This window comes from Lagenorhynchus albirostris, chromosome 20 (genome assembly GCF_949774975.1).
Source record: "Lagenorhynchus albirostris chromosome 20, mLagAlb1.1, whole genome shotgun sequence".
In the NCBI taxonomy this organism is placed as follows: Eukaryota; Metazoa; Chordata; class Mammalia; order Artiodactyla; family Delphinidae; genus Lagenorhynchus; species Lagenorhynchus albirostris.
Genome location: NC_083114.1, coordinates 46,657,238 through 46,677,182, shown reverse-complemented (window position 1 = coordinate 46,677,182; position 19,945 = coordinate 46,657,238). Strand labels below are relative to the sequence as shown.

The 19,945-nt window shown below is 45.4% G+C and overlaps 1 protein-coding gene across 2 annotated transcripts in view; it reads left to right on the top strand.

Annotated features, from left to right (window-relative positions):
- The window catches only part of PITPNC1 (phosphatidylinositol transfer protein cytoplasmic 1), a 254,541-nt gene that overhangs the window by 217,630 nt on the left and 16,966 nt on the right, over nt 1–19,945 (top strand). For both annotated transcript variants that reach the window (XM_060133718.1, XM_060133719.1), the window contains one exon: nt 17,850–18,005. In XM_060133718.1, the coding sequence (XP_059989701.1) occupies nt 17,850–18,005 (156 nt within the window). The remainder of the gene's footprint in view (nt 1–17,849; nt 18,006–19,945) is intronic.

Below are 19,945 nucleotides of genomic sequence, written 5' to 3'. Positions count from 1 at the left end.
ATCCTGCGATGCCCAGGACAGCCCCACAGCAGAGAATTACCCAGCCCGAAATGCCAACTGCGGCAAAGTCGAGAAACTCTGCTGTAGGCCAATCCAAGGACAGGAAATGCAGGAAAACCTATTAGAAGCAAGACTCATTAATTTCTTTCGTTTGCATTTATTAAGTGCTTACTGTGTACCAGGCTCTGTGCTAGGCACTGGGGCTACAAAGGCCATAATCGTGTCTAGTCTCCACTACCCTTTGAACTGGATCCTTTCTTTTTTTTTTAAGAAAAAAAGGAAATTCCTCTTTCTCTTCATTTTGCAAGATGTAAAAGAGGTCTCCATTTTACCAGTGTTAAATAAAGCATAATAATTCTAATGGAGAAATCAGGGAAATTTACAACGTTTTGAACTCGGGTAGCAATGAAGGAGAATGTGAGACTGTCTCAGAAGCAAGTACCCCTGAAGTGGTATGCTTGAAGGTAGGAGAGTACCAGGCAAGTTTTTAGGCAGGATTTGATTTAGAGCTTTCCCTTTGAGTTGGGTGATGAGGGGACTCTTTTGGAACTCAGCCTCCAGGCCCCCTGGATTATAGAGTTTTCCTGAACTAAGGAATCCTTACAAGCCAGTTCATCGGTCACCCGATCTAAATATCTGCTGAATTCTCTCTTAAGGGAGAGAGAAGCGAACAAAGAGATACATCTAACTTTTCCAGTAACTGTCAAGGGTAAGAGATTAAATGCTGTTTGCTAAGTACAACAGGCCCCAGAAAGGGAACAGAGAGATGAAATGAGTAAATATTGTCATACTCAGCTGTACCCTTCAGTACAAAGTGCTTCATCCAAACCACTCTGTTCCCTCAGATTAAGAATATTTTCATGTCGGTCTATATCTTGATGGTTGAGGGTGGTCAAATTTTTCAGTTATCAAAAAAAAAAAATTTTCAGTTATCTCCAAATGGCCAGATTTAACACAGCTGCCTCCTGCTGGGGTCCACTGTGGAGTTCAGTTTGTTGTTGTGCTGTTATTGTCATTTTTTTTCCCTTTTCCCTCCGTCCATCTGCTTCTTTCTGAGAATAACGCAGCTGTTTGGTGATGGGTTCCAATTTGGCGGCGCTGGGCACCTCTGGGATAATAAGAACTGTCTGCGCCCACTGGTGTGGGGCGAAGCCTCCACCACCAAAGTGCTCCCCAGTGATAGCCTCCAAAGCTGGCACAGAAAGCCTGCAAGGAGATAGTCAGTGGAAGGGTCTCCAGTAGCTGCTGCATCGCAGGGCCCTGCGCCTCTCCCTTCACAGGGTCTCCATGAGGCCAGTGCTATTAGAGAGGGAAGCACGTGGTGGCCTCTGGAAGTGGCCGGAGCAATAGATGAGAAGGAAAGCCATTGGAAGAAGAACTTTTTTTTTTCTTGGCTGCATCAGGTCTTCATTGCTGCACACAGGCTTTCTCTAGTTGCGGTGAGTGGGGGGCTACTTTTCTTTGTGGTGCACGGGCTTCTCATTGCGGTGGCTTCTCTTTGTTGAGGAGCGTGGGCTCTAGGCGCGTGGGCTTCAGTAGTTGTGGCTCGCGGGCTCCGTAGTTGTGGCGCATGGGTTTAGTTGCTCTGTGGCATGTGAGATCTTCCCGGACCAGGGCACGAACCCGCGTCCCCTGCATCGGCAGGCGGACTCTCAACCACTGCACCACCAGGGAAGTCCCAAGTTAGGCGTTGTTAAAGTTGGTGTTTATGGGGCTTATAATTAAACATAACGCATACATGACATTATTTTATAAAAATGAGCTCACACGATGCAACTTTGCAACATGCATTTTCTCAGTAACGATATAAGCTTGCCGTCTTTCTGGGGCAGTACACGTCCCTCTAGCCGACGTCGTAATGACTGTATGATGTGCCAGCATATGACTATGCCATTGTCCATGTGGTGGACATTTAGAGTGTTTCCATTCTTTTGCTATTATAGTACTTCAGGCAACACCCTCATGCTATATATATTTTTTGGCATAGTTTTAATATTTCTGTAGAATAAGTTCTAAAAGTGAAATTGTTGTGTCAGTGGGCATGTGGGTTTAAATCTTTCTAGATATAGCCAAATTGCCCCCCACTCCAAAGCCATATTAAATGACTCTCTGATCCACACTTGTGTGGGAACACACTGAATTTTGAAGAAGTGAGATTGGAAAGGCAGTGTACTGAGTGAGAGCAAAGGCGGTGAAAAGGTAGGGAATTCCGCTGCACGTTCAAGGGTCAGTGAGTAACCGGGGCAGAAAAGAAGAGCCTCCAATGTCAAGCCAAGGAATTTGGCTTTTATTCTGCAGGTAGCTGAGAACTTTCAAAGCAGGGTCACCAGCCACCTTGCAAGGCGTCTCAATTTGTGACCACACCAGAGAAACTGACTTTCTCGGGGGGGGGGGGGTGGGGGGGGCGGTGGTGAGGGCAGACCGCTGGACACCAAGAGGTTTAGAACCCTGTAACTCATCAACTTACTTGTCTCCTTCTTCTGCTACCTCTTTTCGTGAACAAATCACCTTCAGCCATATTGGCAGCAATAAAACTTTGTTAATGAAAAGAAACTTTTGGAAATAACAGGGCACTAAACAGTAGTCCAGTCTTCAACAACCCTGGCTGCGTCATTTTTAGACCAATAACAAATAGGTACTCTCTTTCAGTTCTCATTTCTTCCAAGTAAAAGAAAGCTGGCTCCCCAAGTCTTACTGAAATACCACGCCTAGTCCTGGTGTTTAAAACCACTACTGTTCTTTTGGCCTAATCACGTGGAGATACTGCAATGTTGTGAGCAAAGCCAATTTTTATTGGGAGTACTAGGAAAACGTTAGTGCCCAACTCCACCCTAGAGAAAGGATTTTTGTGTTTTTAATTTTTCAAGGGGAAAAATAACCAACTTAAACTGCTGCAATAATTTTCATGAATGAGGTTCCCCAGAGCTCGGTGCCCAGAATAGCAGTTCCAAATCTTACCAATTGGATTGGGTAGTGAAATGCCAAACCATGTGAGTCAAACAAAACTATGGCAAATGAATTCCTAAATATCAGATCAAAACCAGAGATTCTAAGTCTCTGCCAGGAGTGGAGTTGCTGATTGTGTTGCTGGGTCATTGAGTCAATAGAAAGAGCCTTTGGGGAAATGTCCCCATGTCCCCAAAGGGAGGATTCAACCAAGCAAAACATCCATTGAAGGGAGAAACAATTGGGCTTGTTGAGGAGGGATCTGTGCAAAAGATAACCTCTAGAATTCACGGATGGGGATTCCCAGCCCATGCTTTCCTTGAGTAGATGGAGCTCCACCCTAATGTACTAAGGGGCTCAGGCTTTGGGAGGCCTCCCAGGTGATCACAGCCATTGCACTTCATCAGCACCAATGATGATTCACCATCTTGAATCTCTTCCTCCGTTCAAATGAGTGGATGGATATGGAGAGATGAGATGAGATGCAATGAGATGCTGTGATGAAAGGCAAAGCATTAAAGTGCACAGTACTGGCACACAGTTAGCATTTAATAAATGTTCCCTTCTCCCTGCTTTGACACTGGCATTGAGATCTGCAGATGTGTCGCTGGGATGGTTGCTCAGTAGAAACCAAGTGTCTTTGTTTCTTAAGATTTTTTTTTTTTGATGTGGACCATTTTTTTTAAGTCTTTATTGAATTTGTTACACTATTGCTTCTGCTTTTTATGTTTTGGTTTTTTGGCCACGAGGCATGTGGGATCTTAGCGCCCCGACCAGGGATCGAACCTGCGTCCCCTGCATTGGAAGGCAAAGCCAGGGAAGTCCCCCAAGTGTCTTTGGAAAGTGGCTGCCATGAGTGGGGCTCTGGGAGTTTGTTTGCATATTGCTTTTTACTTGTTGGCATGAATGCAGAAGAGAAGCACAGGGTTGGTTTCAATCACTCCAGTCCACAAGATGACAGAATTTGCTGCAGGTACTGCAAGATCCTTCAGAAAATGGAGCCATTTGTACTGCTGAGACCTTTTAAAAAATGTGTTCGTATTACTTCTGTTATTGTTTAACCTGAATTCAGACTGGCATGTGCCTCTTATACTTCACCCCTAAGAAACCTTAGAGGTTGCATTTACTGTTTGTTGTGCCAACCTGGGGCAGTCTGTAGCACTGGAATCCCAGGATGCTACCCAAGGCAGTTTGGGCATTTTATCAACTGTCTACCACAAGCCTTTTACCAGGTGTATTTTAGAAGAATAATAATTAAGACTTTAAAAGAAGGAAGCGGGATCCAAAGGAAAGGCTTTCAGCTAGAAGTGAACAGATATAACCAAGCTCTTCTTCAGTCCCATCTCACGGAGAACCTCCATCTGTACGTTCAAGAAAACAGGCATTAAATCCACAGCTTGCCACCTACATCAGCCCCTGCTATTTTTTGCCTTATTAAAACACCAGGACTTCCTGTCCCTTAGAGCAGAGTTCCCAAATCAGATTAGAATCACCTTAGGAGCTTAAAAAAGTGCAGATGCCTGGGACCCTCTCTGGACCTACCAAACCAGATGCAGTAAGGTGGGACCCAAGGATCTGTGTATGAATGCATCACGTTTGGGGGAAAACCTCAGAGGAGAGCTTCCCAACATTTTTCATGCCATGATATGCACATAGAAAATGATCGGTTTTGATTGGCATGTCAGGGAGCTCCTGGTCACAGAGGACCACCCCCCAGGGTCAGGAGGCCCAGTCTGCTCACCCAGGGGCCAAGGGGACCCGGACCTTGTCACACCTGTTTATCCATTCAAGGTAGGGAAGCTCTGCCTAAGCAAGCTCGATTTACAGTGTTCACATTTTAAAACCATTTTATTGTTACTTAATTTTGTAGAGGCGAAAGGAAACAGCAATGTAAGCCTGGAAGACTGCCCAATCCCCTACCGAGGGAGGGGTCAATACCTTTGATTTTCATTCCATCTGTTGAGAATCTGATACCATCTGTCATCTGTAGAGTCATACTCAATGCCTTCCTTGCCAACCAATAGTATTTTTATAATATACATTTGTGCAGTTTTCTCCTAAGTTGCTGCTGAGTTGGGGGCTGGCTTAGGATCGACCCTCATCCAAATTTATTTTCTTTCATTGAAGACCGTAATCAGTGTCCGTCAGATCCTCTGGCTAGATCTTGCCCAAGCCCTTTCCCAACTAGCTCTAAGAATCTAGGGCTGTGACTCTGGGATGATGGAAGTGATATTTTTTTCTCTTGAGAAATAAGACCTGACCTAGTGATTCTCTCCTCCACTTCCATTGTTTCCGACTCCAAGTACAACTGTTCAGCTTCTGCTCCAAAAATATCCAGGAAAGAATAGGTGCTATTTAGTGGCTTGTCTTCATCTTTTTTTTAATTGTTAAGGGACCCAAAGAAAGACATAGAATTATCAGCTCATTAACTTGGGCCTTATACGTTTCAACAGATTTCTCACAGAATTGCTAAACCTGACTTTAGAGGGACAGGAACTAACTTTTGAGAAAAAGAAAGGTCATTGCTAAGTTATTTTATTCAGTTATATCATTTAATGCTAACCATTCAGTAGAATAGATATTGTTTCCATTTTATAGATAGGGAAACTGAGGCTCAGAGAGTCTAAGTAGCTTGCTGACGTTTCAGGAAGCCTTGATTCAAACCCCAAAGATTGTGCTTCTCCTCCCCCACCAAGCTGGCCCCTTCAGGCAAAGCTGAAGTTACAAACACTGTTGTCTGTCTTTATAAAGCACTCTAGGAAATTTGTTTCCTCCTAAAATGTAATTCGTTAACCCGGAGTCTCACTGACCATATGAATGGAGGATCTTAGGGAAAGACAGAGTAAGTAAGAGGAAGGGCCTTTCCAGTCCCTTGGTTACCCTCCTTAGGTTTAATGATCTGATGGAAGTCGACTCCCCATCTTTTAGGAAAGTTTTCCTCCTTGTGAACATTCTAGAAAATAGTGGGTTGGCCAAAACAAACCTGGTCTGGAAAAAACAAAACGTGGCCATCCCACAGCAGAGTAATACAGGAACCCGTTAAAGAAAAAATAAAAGTCATAGCCCCCAAAGAATACACCCACAGACACCAGTTTAGGAAACATTCCTTTTCTCATTTTTATCATCCCCTCAGCAGTCTTGGAGTTAAATAACTTGCCCAGGTTCACACAGGTAGTAGTCGCTGGAGCAGAAATTCAAACCCACGCGTGTCTCATTGCAAAGCTTTTTTGGTCCCCCACTCAGTTCTGCTCCACAGAACCTCGGGCCCCACAGAGGTGCTTCTGAGCCCAGTAAACAGTGACATATATTGTGTCAAACAATGAAGATTGAAACAGTCCAAGGAATCCACTCATCATTTTTACCTTCTTTATATGTTGGGATTTCAAATAATAATTATATCTGGGAAAACAAAATGAGTTCTAAAGCTAAGATCAGTTTGAAATCTATTCCAGCTTTAAAAATGGAAATCCTTTATTGCCTTCAAATACAGAGTGATTGGCTTATTGACTATCTCTGTCCCAGTTTCTGTTCAACAAGTTGGAGGTCCAAGTTTCCCAAAACAATACCATACATGAGGGGCAAACTAGATTCAGGGACAGTTAATCCAGTGCTGATCACTGTTGCCATGTTGCAACTCATCGAGAATATTTCTTAGTCTGTTATCAGCTTTTTAAAAAAAAATTTTTTAATTGATTGATTGATTGATGGATTGGCTGCATTGGGTCTTCGTTGCTGCACACGGGCTTTCTCTAGTTGCCGCGAGGCGGGGGAGCTACTCTTCTTTGCGATGCGAGAGCTTCTCATTGCAGTGGCTTCTCTTGTTGCGGAGCATGGGCTCTAGGCGCACAGGCTTCAGTAGTTGTGGCACATGGGCTTCAGTAGTTGTGGCTCGCAGGCTCTAGAGCGCAGGCTCAGTAGTTGTGGCGCACAGGCTTAGTTGCTGCGCAGCATGTGGGACCTTCCCGGAACAGGTCTCGAATCCATATCCCCTGCATTGGCAGGTGGATTCTTAACCACTGCGCCACCAGGGAAGCCCCTGTTATCAGCTTTTGATTTCAGAAACTTACACTATCTGTGGGCAAAATTGTATATCCTCAGTATGGATATATGATACGGTTATTAATGCTTCATAGCCTGTGTCCAAACAGCACAGCTAAGATCAGAGTGAGCAGGGACAGTCCACAACACGAAGTCCCAGCTCAGAGTCTGCCAACAGAGCCAGGTCCTAACCGCCCTCCTTTCTGGGAAGAGATTGGCTCCCTGGCTATTAGGATGCTGGTGCCTAGCCTCTCACTGTCACACAACATAAGGCGGGGTTCTCTCCAGTGGGTCTTTGAATAACTTTATTGGTTTTGATTAGAGGTGATCTTGAAAATATAGTCATATCTGTGCCAAAAGGAACAGAGTAGCTTCATGTAACAGGATATTAGGGAGCCGCCTCTTGTTGCTCTGAAATTGGGAACCAGGCCCAAAGCTGGGGACAAAGAGGAGTTACAACGCCACATTCCCTGGGCAGCCGCTCATCACTGAGGCCAGGGACTCCCCAGGGCTGGCCCAGACGGCCCAGCTGGCCCTTTCGCCATGGCACCCATCATCCATCTCCCCTCCATTCCTAGTCTGTATTTGAAGATGGGGGAGGGGAGTTCTCAGAATCATTGGGGGTACACTTATTGCCTAACCCCAAAGCCATGTGACGGGAGAATTCCAAGAGAATTAATTACAGAAACTGGAGCATCTGCAAAAGAAAAAAAAAAGGCTGACTATTTGCTGAGCTGGGAACCTGCAGGTCCACACGCAGCTCCGCCATCCAGGGAGACTGGGGCGAGGCTGCAAAGTGGCCCCAGGAGTTCGTAGGGGAACATAGAGATTGATTGATGCCTGCTGCCCATCTGGAGATTTCTGAAGGAGGAGGCTTGTGGAAGGAGCCCATGGCAAGGGCTCAGATGGAGCTGTGGAGAGTGAGTCTGGGAATAGGATGGGGACGTTCCTTTGGACATTATACGAAATGAAGATAATGTACTACTTTAGAGGTTTGTAGTCAGGAGAATTCCAGGGTGTTTGCCCTGAAACCCACAAATTCTCCAATTCTCTGATACCAACCCGGTGTCAACAATTCACTTCAGTTCTGACACTACCTGGCTTTAGCATCACATAGCACAAGTTCAAGGACTCAGTCCCACAAGACCACTCCCACTTCAGATGCCAGTCACAAGTCCAGGGCCACCACATTAACCAGTATTAACTAGTATTAACTCCTTCCCACAAAGTCAACCTCACGTTCGAGAATTTGCTGGGAAGGCTCACAGAAATCAGGAAACCACTTGACTTATGTTTAACAAACGAACATTTACTAGTTTTTTAGAAAGAGTGCAATTCAGGAACAGCCAAAAGGAAACGATGCACAGGGCAAAGGATGAGGGAGGGAGGTACAAGGTTGCACATCCTCTCCAGGCATGCCCACTGCACCACCACCACCCCACCACCCGCCCCCACCCCCGCCCCAGCACAGTGATGTGTTCACCAACCTGGAAGCTCTCCAGATCTCACTGTCAAGAATTTGTATATTTCAATCACCAGCCTCCCTCTTCTCCCTTCCCCAGAGGTCAGCGGTCTAAGCCCTTGATCTTTCTGGGAACCAGCCCCATCGTGAGGCTATCTAAGGGCTGCACCCTAAGTCACCTCACGTATATTTCTTATACCACAAAGATTAAATGAGAGAGCATATCTGAAGTGCTTGACCCGGGCTCTGGTACCCAGCAAGCATTTGATGAACATTAGCTAGTGTGGCGACTTCCCCCTCCTTCCATCCTCCACTTTCTCCTGACCACCTCTCTCAGGGTTCTCTTTTGCCTTCGTCTCCTCCCCGCCCCCCCCAAAAGGCATCACCAGTGGTCACCCTCAGGGCTAGAGGCTGCTGACTAGTCAATGGTTTTGTGGTTTGTACTCACATTTTCCATTTTAATCTTCCTCTTCTTCAGGTAGAGAGTTTTGAGTTCTCCCGGCCCTGAATTAGAACCGAGAAGGGCTCAGAACACCCACCAAAACACTCCCCCTGCCCAGCCACCTTTCTCTCTGCCTTTCTACATGTCACACACACCTTCTGAGTCAAGCTCCTTTAAGAGTTGCTTTGCAGAGGACTAACAGATCACTCCGTGTTTGCAGTACACGCTAGTGCCAAGAGCAAATGCTTTAAAAATAGCACTTTAGGTATTAACTGCTAACAAAGCAAGAATTGGCTGCTTCTGGCTACAATTTGCATTTGGGATTTTTTTTTTTTTTTTTTAAGCTGATGCATAGCAGGTGACCTTTTAAGTAAAGTTTTTGGCCAGTTCTCAAGTGCACTGTGATGAAAGCTCCTTAGTGCTGTTGGCTTTTTTTTTTTTTAACACCTTTATGAGACCTACCTCACATACCATACAGTTCACCCACTTAAAGTGTAGAATTCAGTGGATTTTAGTACTTTCACAGATGTGGGTAACCATCACCACAGTCAAATTTAAAACATGTTCATCAACCCAGTAAAGAAACCCTGTATGAATTTTATTTTTTTTAATTTATTTATTTTTGGCTGTGTTGGGTCTCCGTTGCTGCGCGCGGGCTTTCTCTAGTTGCTGAGAGCAGGGTTGTGGTGCGTGGGCTTCTCATTGCAGTGGCTTCTCTTGTTACGGATCACGGGCACTAAGTGAGCGGGCTCAGTAGTTGTGGCTCATGGGCTCTGGAGCGCAGGCTCAGTAGTTTTGGCGCACTGGCTTAGTTGCTCCACAGGCATGTGGGATCTTCCCGGACCAGGGCTCAAACCCGTGTCCCCTGCATTGGCAGGCGGATTCTTAACCTCTGCGCCACCAGGGAAGTCCCAGAGACCCTGTATGCTTTAGCTATCACACCCCCTATTCTTTTATCCTCAATCCCACCCCAGCCCTAGGCAATCACTAATCTTCCTATCTCTGTAGATTTCCCTGTTCTAGACGCTTCATATGAATGGGATCCTTTAATATGTGGTCTGTTGGGACTAGCTTCTTTGAAAGCACTTTAATTTTTATGCATATCCCTTTTAGGATTCAGGTTTAAGAAATGTTGGTCCAAATTTGCGGCTAAATTTTAGCTGGTTGAAACGGCCATTCATTGAAGGGGAATGAGAATAATACCACCTTGGAGTCATCAGGAAAAGTTCCTGAATGCAGGAAAAAATCTGATATTTTTCAGATTGGTTAGTTCATCTCTATTTGAGGGCTGAGCATTATGGTTACATAATATAGTAATTCCTAGCCAGTTACTGCTTAGCCCCTTTTCATTTAACATTTATCAAAGACTTCTAATTTCAGTTAACAGGGCACGCCCCTGTTGGCTATAGTCCTTTGTGGTTCAAATTGAAAGCGTAATTAATCACGGAGACTTTATATCTCAGTGAACGTTGGCTAATAATATTGCCTCTGAGATGCAAGCTGCGCTCCAGCCAGGTTGAGATCTCCTGCGGGTTTCTCCTGGCACCTCCCAGGTGTGAGACTGATCCTGACAAACCCAGGGACACAGTTTCACATGGGCTGCACTAATCAAAGCCCTTAGCATCACCTTTGTTCTGCTTTGTCCAAGTGCGAGATGGATGAAATTTGAAGGTGCGACTGACCCCGGGGAGAGGAAAGAGGAAGCCTTCTAAAGAAGATGCGCCCGCGCGGAAGGAAGTGTGACCAGCGAGGTCCATCTGGCCCCGGGGAGAAGCCCTGGCACCAGTGCGGCTCCCTCCGTAAAGATGGGCTTTAATGACAAGGGTCCAAGTTGCCATCTGCCAAGCCTGGGGAGCACCGATAGGATCCAGAGCCAGAGCTCTCACTGGGGGTGAATTTAGAAGCCCCCCAGCTGGAGGAACTTGCAGCCTGGTGCGTTCCCAGCTAGCCAGCTGCTGGGCAGAGCCCTCAAGGCAAGAGCATTGACCGAGTAGGTGAACAAGCTGTGGAAGAGTTACAGGGTAATCTAGAAGACTTGCCTTGTGAAAACCTCTCTGACTTGGTGTTAGAGGTTGGCCTGGTTCCCCACAAAAAGATATGTTGAAGTCCTGACCCCCAGTACCTGAGAGTGTGACCTTACTTGGAAATATGGTCTTTACGGAGGTAATCAAATGAAAATGAAGTTCAGTGCTCTCTAATCCAATATGACTGTGTCCTTACGAAAGGGGGAAATTTAGAGACAGAGACAGACATGCACAGAAGGAAGACGATGTGAAGACACACGGGGAGGACGCCATGTGACCGGGGTGTACATCTACAAGTCAAGGAACACCAGAATTCCCAGCAAACCAAACCACCAGAATTAGCAAAGAGGCATGGAACAGATTCTCCTTTACAAGCCCCAGAAGGGACCTGCTCTACTGACACCTTGATCTGAGACTTCTGGCCTCCAGAACCGTGAGACAATAAATTTCTGTTAAGCCACCCAGTTTGTGGGTGGCTTACCACAAAGTGGCTGTTAAGTGGGTGGTACTTTGTTATGATAGCTCTAGCAGACTTATACAGCTAGGCTCCCCGTTAGGGAAACAAGCTCCACCCTAGCTTGGATGATTACTGGAAGGAAAGGATTGCATTTATCTCTGTGTCGTTCTCAACTCTTCAGGAGGAAGGCTTTTATATAACGCCTGAGATGCTCGAAGTTGTCTGGTTTCAAGGCTGGCCCATCCTGACATGGGGAGATAGCTGCCCAGTGTGTCCACCTGCCAGGGAAGCTCCCAGCTTGGATGGACCAGCTCCTTTGTGTGCCCCTATGTGGTTCCAGAACCTTGGTGAAATCAGTAAAATCCCTTCCTTTAAGGGATCAGCCTACAGTAGGGCAATCTGCTTTGCTCTCTGCTTTGTCAACATGGAACAGTGTTCCTGAAACATAAGAGAAAGAGGGAAAGGAATTGATTCTAAGATTGAAGACTATCATTTGTCCTTGGCCCAGAACCTAGTCATGAGAGTCCAATAAGCAAAAACCCTTTTCTTGGGATTTCTTCCACCACCATACTTAATGGACACTGACAGGTGACAGCTTCCAGAAAATGGAAATGCCCACCCTGCCTCTCACTGACACAAGAACACCAGCATTATGGTGGGCAGCCATATTTTTTGGCACTTATTTTTCTATATACTGAACCACAGGATAACAATAAAGTAAAGATAATCCTGCAGCACTTAAGATATTCCTGCTGCCTTTCTTCTGAGGAGCTGAGATTTGAGGAAATTGAAACCTCTTAAGGATGTTTCAGTATCATGTGCTTCTTAAAGCCCTGGGATATCTCCTGTATATCATGCATCACCTGTTGGGTGTTGGGCTGGGGACTTCACCGACATTATCCAAGTTAAGCCTTGCAACAGTCCCACAAGGGCATTAGTATTAACACCATCCTGCAGATGAGGAGACTGAAGCCCCTTCTGACAGATTGTGCCAGAATTTCAGATGAGAATCCACACGGTCTAGGAGCAGGGAGCCCAGGTCTGGGAGTCAGGTTGACCTGAGCTTGAGGCCTGGAGAACTGTGGGTAAGTCAGCAATCGCCTCTGAGCTTCAGGCTCCTCGTGTGGAGCACAGAGATGACATTTGCACCTTACGGTAGTGGTTAAACCTTGGCTGTATGTTTGGATCACCTGGGGAGCTTTTGAAATCCTGGATGCATGGACCCCACCCAAGACTGATTTGATCAGAAGCATTGGGGATTTAACCGTACTCCTCACCCCCAGAGGTTTCTTTCACAGTTCTGGAGGACAGAAGTTCTCAGTGACGGTGAGGCTCTAGGGAAGAATCCTTTCTTGCCTCTTCTGGCTTCTGGCGGCTCCAGGAGTTCTGTGGTTTGTGGCTGCATATCTCCAACCTCTGCCTCCAACTTCACATGGCCTCCTTCCTGTGTCTTCTTTTCTGTCCCTTATCAGGACACTTGTTATTGGATTTAGGGCCCACCCTCTTAATCTAGGATGAGCTCGTCTCTAGAGCCTTAGTTTCATTACATCTGCAAAGACCTTTTTTCCCAAAGATCTCATTCATAGGTACTAGGGATGAAGACTTGGACATATCATCTGGTGTGGGGGGGTCACCAACCCACTACAGAGAACTTTCACTGTGTTTTCTGATTGCACCGGGTTGGGATCCAGCAAGAGTTTGGAGATGCATAATCTCTCAGTCACACTAAAGTCAAATTTCATGTCCTTTTAAAATAGGCCAGGGCTTCCCTGGTGGCGCAAGTGGTTAAGAATCCGCCTGCCAATGCAGGGCACACAGGTTCGAGCCCTGGTCCGGGAAGATCCCACATGCTGCGGAGCAACTAAGCCCGTGCGCCACAACTACTGAAGCCTGCGCTCTAGAGCCCTCGAGCCACAACTACTGAGCTTGTGTGCCACAACTACTGAAGCCCACGTGCCTAGAGCCCGTGCTCTGCAACAAGAGAAACCAATGCAATGAGAAGACTGCGCACCGCAACAAAGAGTAGCCCCGCTCACCGCAACTAGAGAAAGCCGGCACGCAGCAACAAAGACCCAATGCAGCCAAAAATAAATAAATAAATTTATTAAAAATAAAAAAATACTATAGCAGCTATAGAAAGAAATACAAACTAGAAAATTAAAAAATTTTAAAAAAAGTTGTAAGAAAGATCGACTGCTGTATGAATGGGGCAATTTAGATATTTATGTTCATAAACTCAAGTGAGAGAATGAGAGTTGAAGATAATAATTTCCAGAAGAATGAGTATTTGGGGGGAAGGTGGGGAGGAGAAATAGAGGGGGAGGGGAAAAGGCAGAAAGTTTGTAGTGACCAGAATACTTCATATAAGACCCAGTGGTTTGATTTTTTAAATTGTATTAGTTTATCTATTTATTTTGCTCATTGTCATTCAAAGGTATTCAGCTGGATGTTCGTTTCTGATCTTGAGTTTTGATTAAAGGAGTCCTTTGGTAAATCCCTCTCCCGTACTTCCCTCCAGCTCTCTGAAAGTGAATCCCTAATTATAGGCCATGGATGAGATTTACTAGATGAAATCAGCAGCTGTGGATATGACGCCAGACTCGCAAAAAATCAACACACTGTTGCCATAAAAAGCCCAATTGTTAATTGCTTCTTTGGCATCTGGCTATAACAAAAACACCCTTTCGCTGTTTAATATTCAAAGTAAATGTACTGGAAAGAACATTGGGCTAGAATTAGGGGAGGCGGGGATTCTTATCCCAGCTCTGTTACCAAGTGCCCATGGTTTGGGGACAAAACATTTCATTTTCTCAGGCCTCAGTATCCTTATCCATAAAACCGAGGGTATGAAGTCAAATTACCACTTCCAGTTTAAAAATCCCTTTCCGCATCTTGAAAATACAGCACACTTCTCATACCCATCTAGCCTTTTCCCAAAGCTCTGTTTCACGAATGCCTGATATCATTCTATAATTTTGTGGTTCGATCGGGAGCCACATGTGAATTTAAGTGTCTGCATAGTTTTCACTTTGCAGGCAGTACTTTTCAGGTCTTATTCAGAAGTGAAGTTTGCTGTGAGGCCCCACAACTCTTAATTGCTTTGGAAATGCAATCTGCCGGTGTTCCACGTTTAATATTACAGAGTCTTAACGTCATTCTTGAGATGTCTGGAATCTACACGAAGATTCTAGGATAGGTATCACGTCAAGATCCACAGTGGCTGGCTGAAGGAACAAGCCGAGGCTAGTCCATGAATCAGGGACTCACATTGGGGAGGGGAGCGTGGGGTGCAGCCAGCTGACCCAGGGGCCTCCATCTTCAGGCTTCTCTCAGGCCCAGTGCACAGGACCTGAGACAAGTGAAAGCAGCTCGGGCCACGGCCACACTTCCTTTGTTGACTGGGTCCTTTGTCTCTTAAATGTCTGGGTTGCCAGGAACTTTGCCCTCTCGCTTTCAACTGCTCGCTGGCACTGCAACTGTCCTTTATTTACCCAGTTGCTAACCAGAGTAGGATAACCTCCACTCAGGTTCACGAGGGTTTGCCTGTGTGTATTCTGGTCGGCCACAGCCTGGAGGTCGTGTCTTTTGAGCCTCAAGATAGTTGTCCATGTGCTGATAATCATACTCGTCACTTGCCTCTTGCGGGAAAGTCAAAGGGCAGGTGGGAAAAGAAACCAGCTTCCCCTGTTTAACTCCAGCTCTTGTATTTTAAGTTTCAGGAACTGCTTGGCAGCCGTACATTTCCTTGTGTATAGTTTTCAAGGGTGTAGCTAATTGTATGAACTTTCGGTGAGCTCTGGGAAAAAAGCAAGCAGCATTCCTTCTCTTCATCTTTGGAGATCCAGTTATTGCATCTGTTTTGGCATCCATTTGATGCTCCTGCTTTGTTATCTCTTGCTGAGTAACAATGCATCCAAGAATTTAGTGGCTTAAAACAACAATGTGTTAGTTCTCACAATTCTGCCATCTCGATTGGGCTTAGCTGGGCAGGATCTTCTGTTCCTCGTGGTATATGCTTGGACTGAAACATCAAAGACGGCTCTTTCGCTCATGTGCTGGCTTCTCAGATGGAATGAGCGAGCATCTCTCCACATGGCCCTCCACATGGCAGGCTTGGGCTTCCTCACAGCATGGTGGTCTCAGGGTGATCAAGCTAGATTTTTTACTTTGTGGCAGACTTCCCATTTTCAGCTTCTCTTAAAGACCTGAACTGACACAGTGTCTCTTCTGCCACATTCTTTTGGTCAAAGCAAGTCACAGACCAGTCTAGATTCAAGGGGAGGGGAAGTAGCCTCCACCTCTTACAGGCATAGTGAGGGAGGGAATTGATGGGGGCCATCTTTGGAGATTATCTCCCATAGTCTCCCTGGTGATATATCTCTTCATTTACTGGCCTTCTGTCTTTGTTCTTTTTTTTAAATTTTTTTGTCTCTGTTGGGTCTTTGTTGCTGCACGTGGGCTTTCTCTAGTTGTGGCGAGCAGGGGCTACTCTTTGCTGCAGTGTGCGGGCTTCTCATTGCGGTGGCTTCTCTCATTATGGAGCACAGGCTCTAGGCGTGCAGGCTTCAGTAGTTGTGCCACGTGGGCTTCAGTAGTTGTGGCTCGCAGACTCAAGAGCGCAGCCTCAGTAGTTGTGGCGCACGCGCCTAGTTGCTCCGCAGCATGTGGGGTCTTCCCGGACCAGGGCTCAAACCTGTGTCCCCTGCATTGGCAGGTGGATTCTTAACCACTGCACATTTTGTGGTGTAGGAATACAGGTCAGGCAGGAATTAGTCCCATGGTCTTAAACATCACATCTTTTACCAGCAATTCCAGGGTGCTTTGGAAAGGCATTGCTATCTCTGCCCTGGACTGTAGGGCTGAGCATCAGAGGCTTCACTGACTGCCTTGGGAAGTACAATAATGGCCAACATCAGTTGGGCACTTGCTATGGGCCAAACTCTGTGCTTATGCCTTTCTCATATATCATGTTATTATCATAATCTTTCTAGGCCTATGCACATAATTTCAGTAGCAGTTTCTGGGTTGGTCCAGGTGATAAAAATATAGCTTGGCAAAGTTGGTACTAAAGATTCAAAAATGCTGCCCACACTCAAGTCCCTCCCTCCCCAGAAGTACTTATTTCCTTGGGGTAGTTATTATGCATCCTTCTTTCCTTACTCCCTTCCAGAAACCCTTTTGTCAATTCTGTATTCCATTAATTATATATGTGTCCCACTCTGGTCCCTGTCTACCCCCAGACCCACCATCTTCCTGCCACTGATACAAGTAAGGAAGGACCCTGGAGGAAAGTCAGGGAACAGAGATCATCCAAGTAGAATTGAGTCCATTCTCTGAGTGGAGGGAAGTGCCCTGCAATCACACACAGGCCATACCTTTCAGACCACACATGCACCTGGTGCCCTCGCACAACCCCCAGGGCAAAGAAATCTGGTTGAGGGGAAGCATAATGTAATACCTGGTTCTGTGCCTGCCCACAGGGTGCATTCAGTAAACACAGTTAGGACAATGATTTTTTTTTTTTTTTGGCTGCATTGGATCTTTGTTGCTGCGCGTGGGCTTTCTCTAGTTGCGGCGAGTGGGGCTACTCTTCATTGCAGTGAGTGGGCTTCTCATTGTAGTGGCTTCTCTTGTTGCGGAGCACAGGCTCTAGGCACGTGGGCTTCAGTAGTTGTGGCATGCGGGCTCAGTAGTTGTGGCTCACGGGCTCTAGAGCACAGGCTCAGTAGTTGTGGCGCATGGGCTTAGTTGCTCCGTGGCACGTGGGGTCTTCCCAGACCAGGGCCCGAACCCGTGTCCCCTGCATCAGCAGGCGGATTCTCAACCACTGCGCCACCAGGGAAGCCCCAGGATAATGATTATTATAGTATTACTTTATGCAAGAGTATCAGCAGGGAAACTCCCTGGCGGTCCAGTGGTTAGGACTCTGCAATTTCACTGCCGAGGGCACGGGTTCAATCCCTGGTCGAGAAAGTAGGATCCCGCAAGCAGCGTGATATGGCCAAAAAAAAAAAGAATATCAGCAAACCCAGAGCCAGTGCACACCCTGAAAAACCCTACTGAGGTAGTAGATAGCATTTTTTATATTTCATTTATGTATTTTCATAGCTTTATTGGCATCTAATTTATATACCATAAAGTTCATCCATTTAAAGCGTTCAGCTCATTGGTTTTTAGCATATTTACAGAGTTGTGAGCCATCACCTTAAATCTAATTTTAGGGCATTTTCATCACCTCAAAAATAACTTCGTTCCCATAGCAGTGATCCCCATACTATCTCCCACCCCCGGCCTTAGGCCACTTATCTACGTTTTCCGTACATTTGCCTATTCTAGATATTTTACATACATGGAATTAGACACTGTGTCTTTGGGTGCCTGGTTTCTTTCGCTTGGCTTCCCTTATTCACTTATTTCGTGTAAAAAGATGGTTGAACTTTTAAGTTATCATTTCTTTGATTTTTTTTTTTTTTTCTCCAGGATCCTAAACACTTCAAGTCAGAGAAGACAGGACGGGGCCAGTTAAGGGAAGGCTGGAGAGATAGTCATCAGCCCATCATGTGTTCCTACAAGCTGGTGACCGTGAAGTTTGAGGTCTGGGGGCTTCAGACCAGAGTGGAACAATTTGTACACAAGGTAAGTAAATGGACAGCAGTTCCTGGGCTATGGACAAAGTAATTGTCTTTGTTGTGAGCTGGAGTGCCCAATGCCCAACAGATGTATAAGCGCTGAGCCAACACGAGGTACCTGCATCTAGAAAACCCAGTTTTCATGAAAATGCATTTTGTCTACTGTTTAATTTTCTTCCACTAATAGATATCTTACACTTTATCTCTCATTCTGTGACCTCCATGTCTATTGGGTGAGTATGTTCAGGAAGTTGGGCTTTCAAAATATGCTTCTCTCTTTGGCATCAGGCTAATCTAGTTCCAGAGAGAGGTACTTGTACTTGGTCCTTGGGTACTCAGGTTCAGACAGAAGCACAGGGTTTATCTGTATGTGCAGAGTCCCCCCAAGGACAGATCTCACTCAAAAGATCCTGCAAATGTAGACACCTGAGGTAGAAGTTGCCCCAAGAGACAGAACAGGAAATCCCAGTGGTCCCATTAGATGGTGTACCCCAGCATTTCTGCCCTTTTAATAGTTCTGCTACCAAAGAATTATTAACAACCTCAAAACACAGATTTCAGTTGTATGCCTACTTTGACTAAACATGTTAATGTTGTAGCAGGAACCCATTTGGGGTGATGATTTAAGTTTGTTAGGCTAACATAACTCTTATCCTTATGGAAACTAATGGGAAATACAATGTTGAGCATTGCCCTTTGTAACTCCTATTTTCATGAAAATAAATACTATCCAAGTTGTCTCTACATTCCAGATAGGCTGGATATCTGTTTATTTTTCCACTTAAAAACTGATAAAGAATAGCTTTCTGAAATTCTTTTGGGGGCACTGGAATTTAACCTTAATGCACTGAGCTTTTTGTTACTTAGAGGGATTTATCTACTGATCTTGGGGGCAGTTGACAATAAAATATGTAAATCTTGAATTTGGGTCCAAGAAAGAGATTGAACTTGGGCTCCTGATAATAGCAGACCCTGGAGCAAATTTGAAGCAGAGAAGTGTACTGATCTGCTGAGCTCCAGAATCCATTCTGCCCAGCCCGGGGTGGGAGCCAAGTGGCACACAGAGAAATCAAGTTCTGGGACCTGCTGTGTCCCAGGTATTAAGCAGGAAGACAGTCCGGGCTCTCAGAGTAAATATTTTCCAGCCTCAGCTCTGGGTCGAGCTCCAGCTATATATTCTTGACTTCCTACAACATCCCACCTTTTTTTTAAACCCCAAATGATCTCCTCTTATCAGGGCCACTACCATAGTATGTTTTATTATCTCCTCTTCTCACAAAGCATATTTAGATTGCCACAGGGCTCACTGCGTTTCTTTTCTAGTTTTGAGAATCCATTTCTTTAAAATACTTGCAAGAATTACACTCTAGTAATAGGCATTCCCATTGCCCATTTCCAAATATAATGAAGTGTTATCAACACCCCCAAAACACACCTGCTGTGGCACATGAGCCACTAATGAGTATCTGAGGCTAGCATTTGCATGGGTTTTAAGTGCCAGGGATGCCTTTCTCTGAACACCTTTGTGTTTGAAGAATCTATTCACAGTTAAGGGGGAAAAATGTTCGAAAGGGAGCCATTAGCACATTATTGAATTCTTGTTTCCAGTAGACAGCTGTGTTGTGCTTAATGCAATAGGGTGTATTTACTGATGCCTCAATGCAGTTCTTTTGATTTCCATGAATTTGACACACTCAGCACTCAAGTGTGTATGGCTTCATGTTGTTTCTTATTTTCATTACATGTTTCCTCCTTCCGAATTACAAAAGCCTCACTAGATATCCAGAGGCCTGGAGTAATAAACACTTCATTATGAAAGCTTCCCTTGTTCCTGCAAATTCACTGAATTAAAATCCTTCATTTATTGAAACATGCTTGAACCTTCTGCAAGAGGTTTTTGACAATTGCTAGATTTGTTTGGCAGGAAGAAAGGAATGTTGGAGGGAG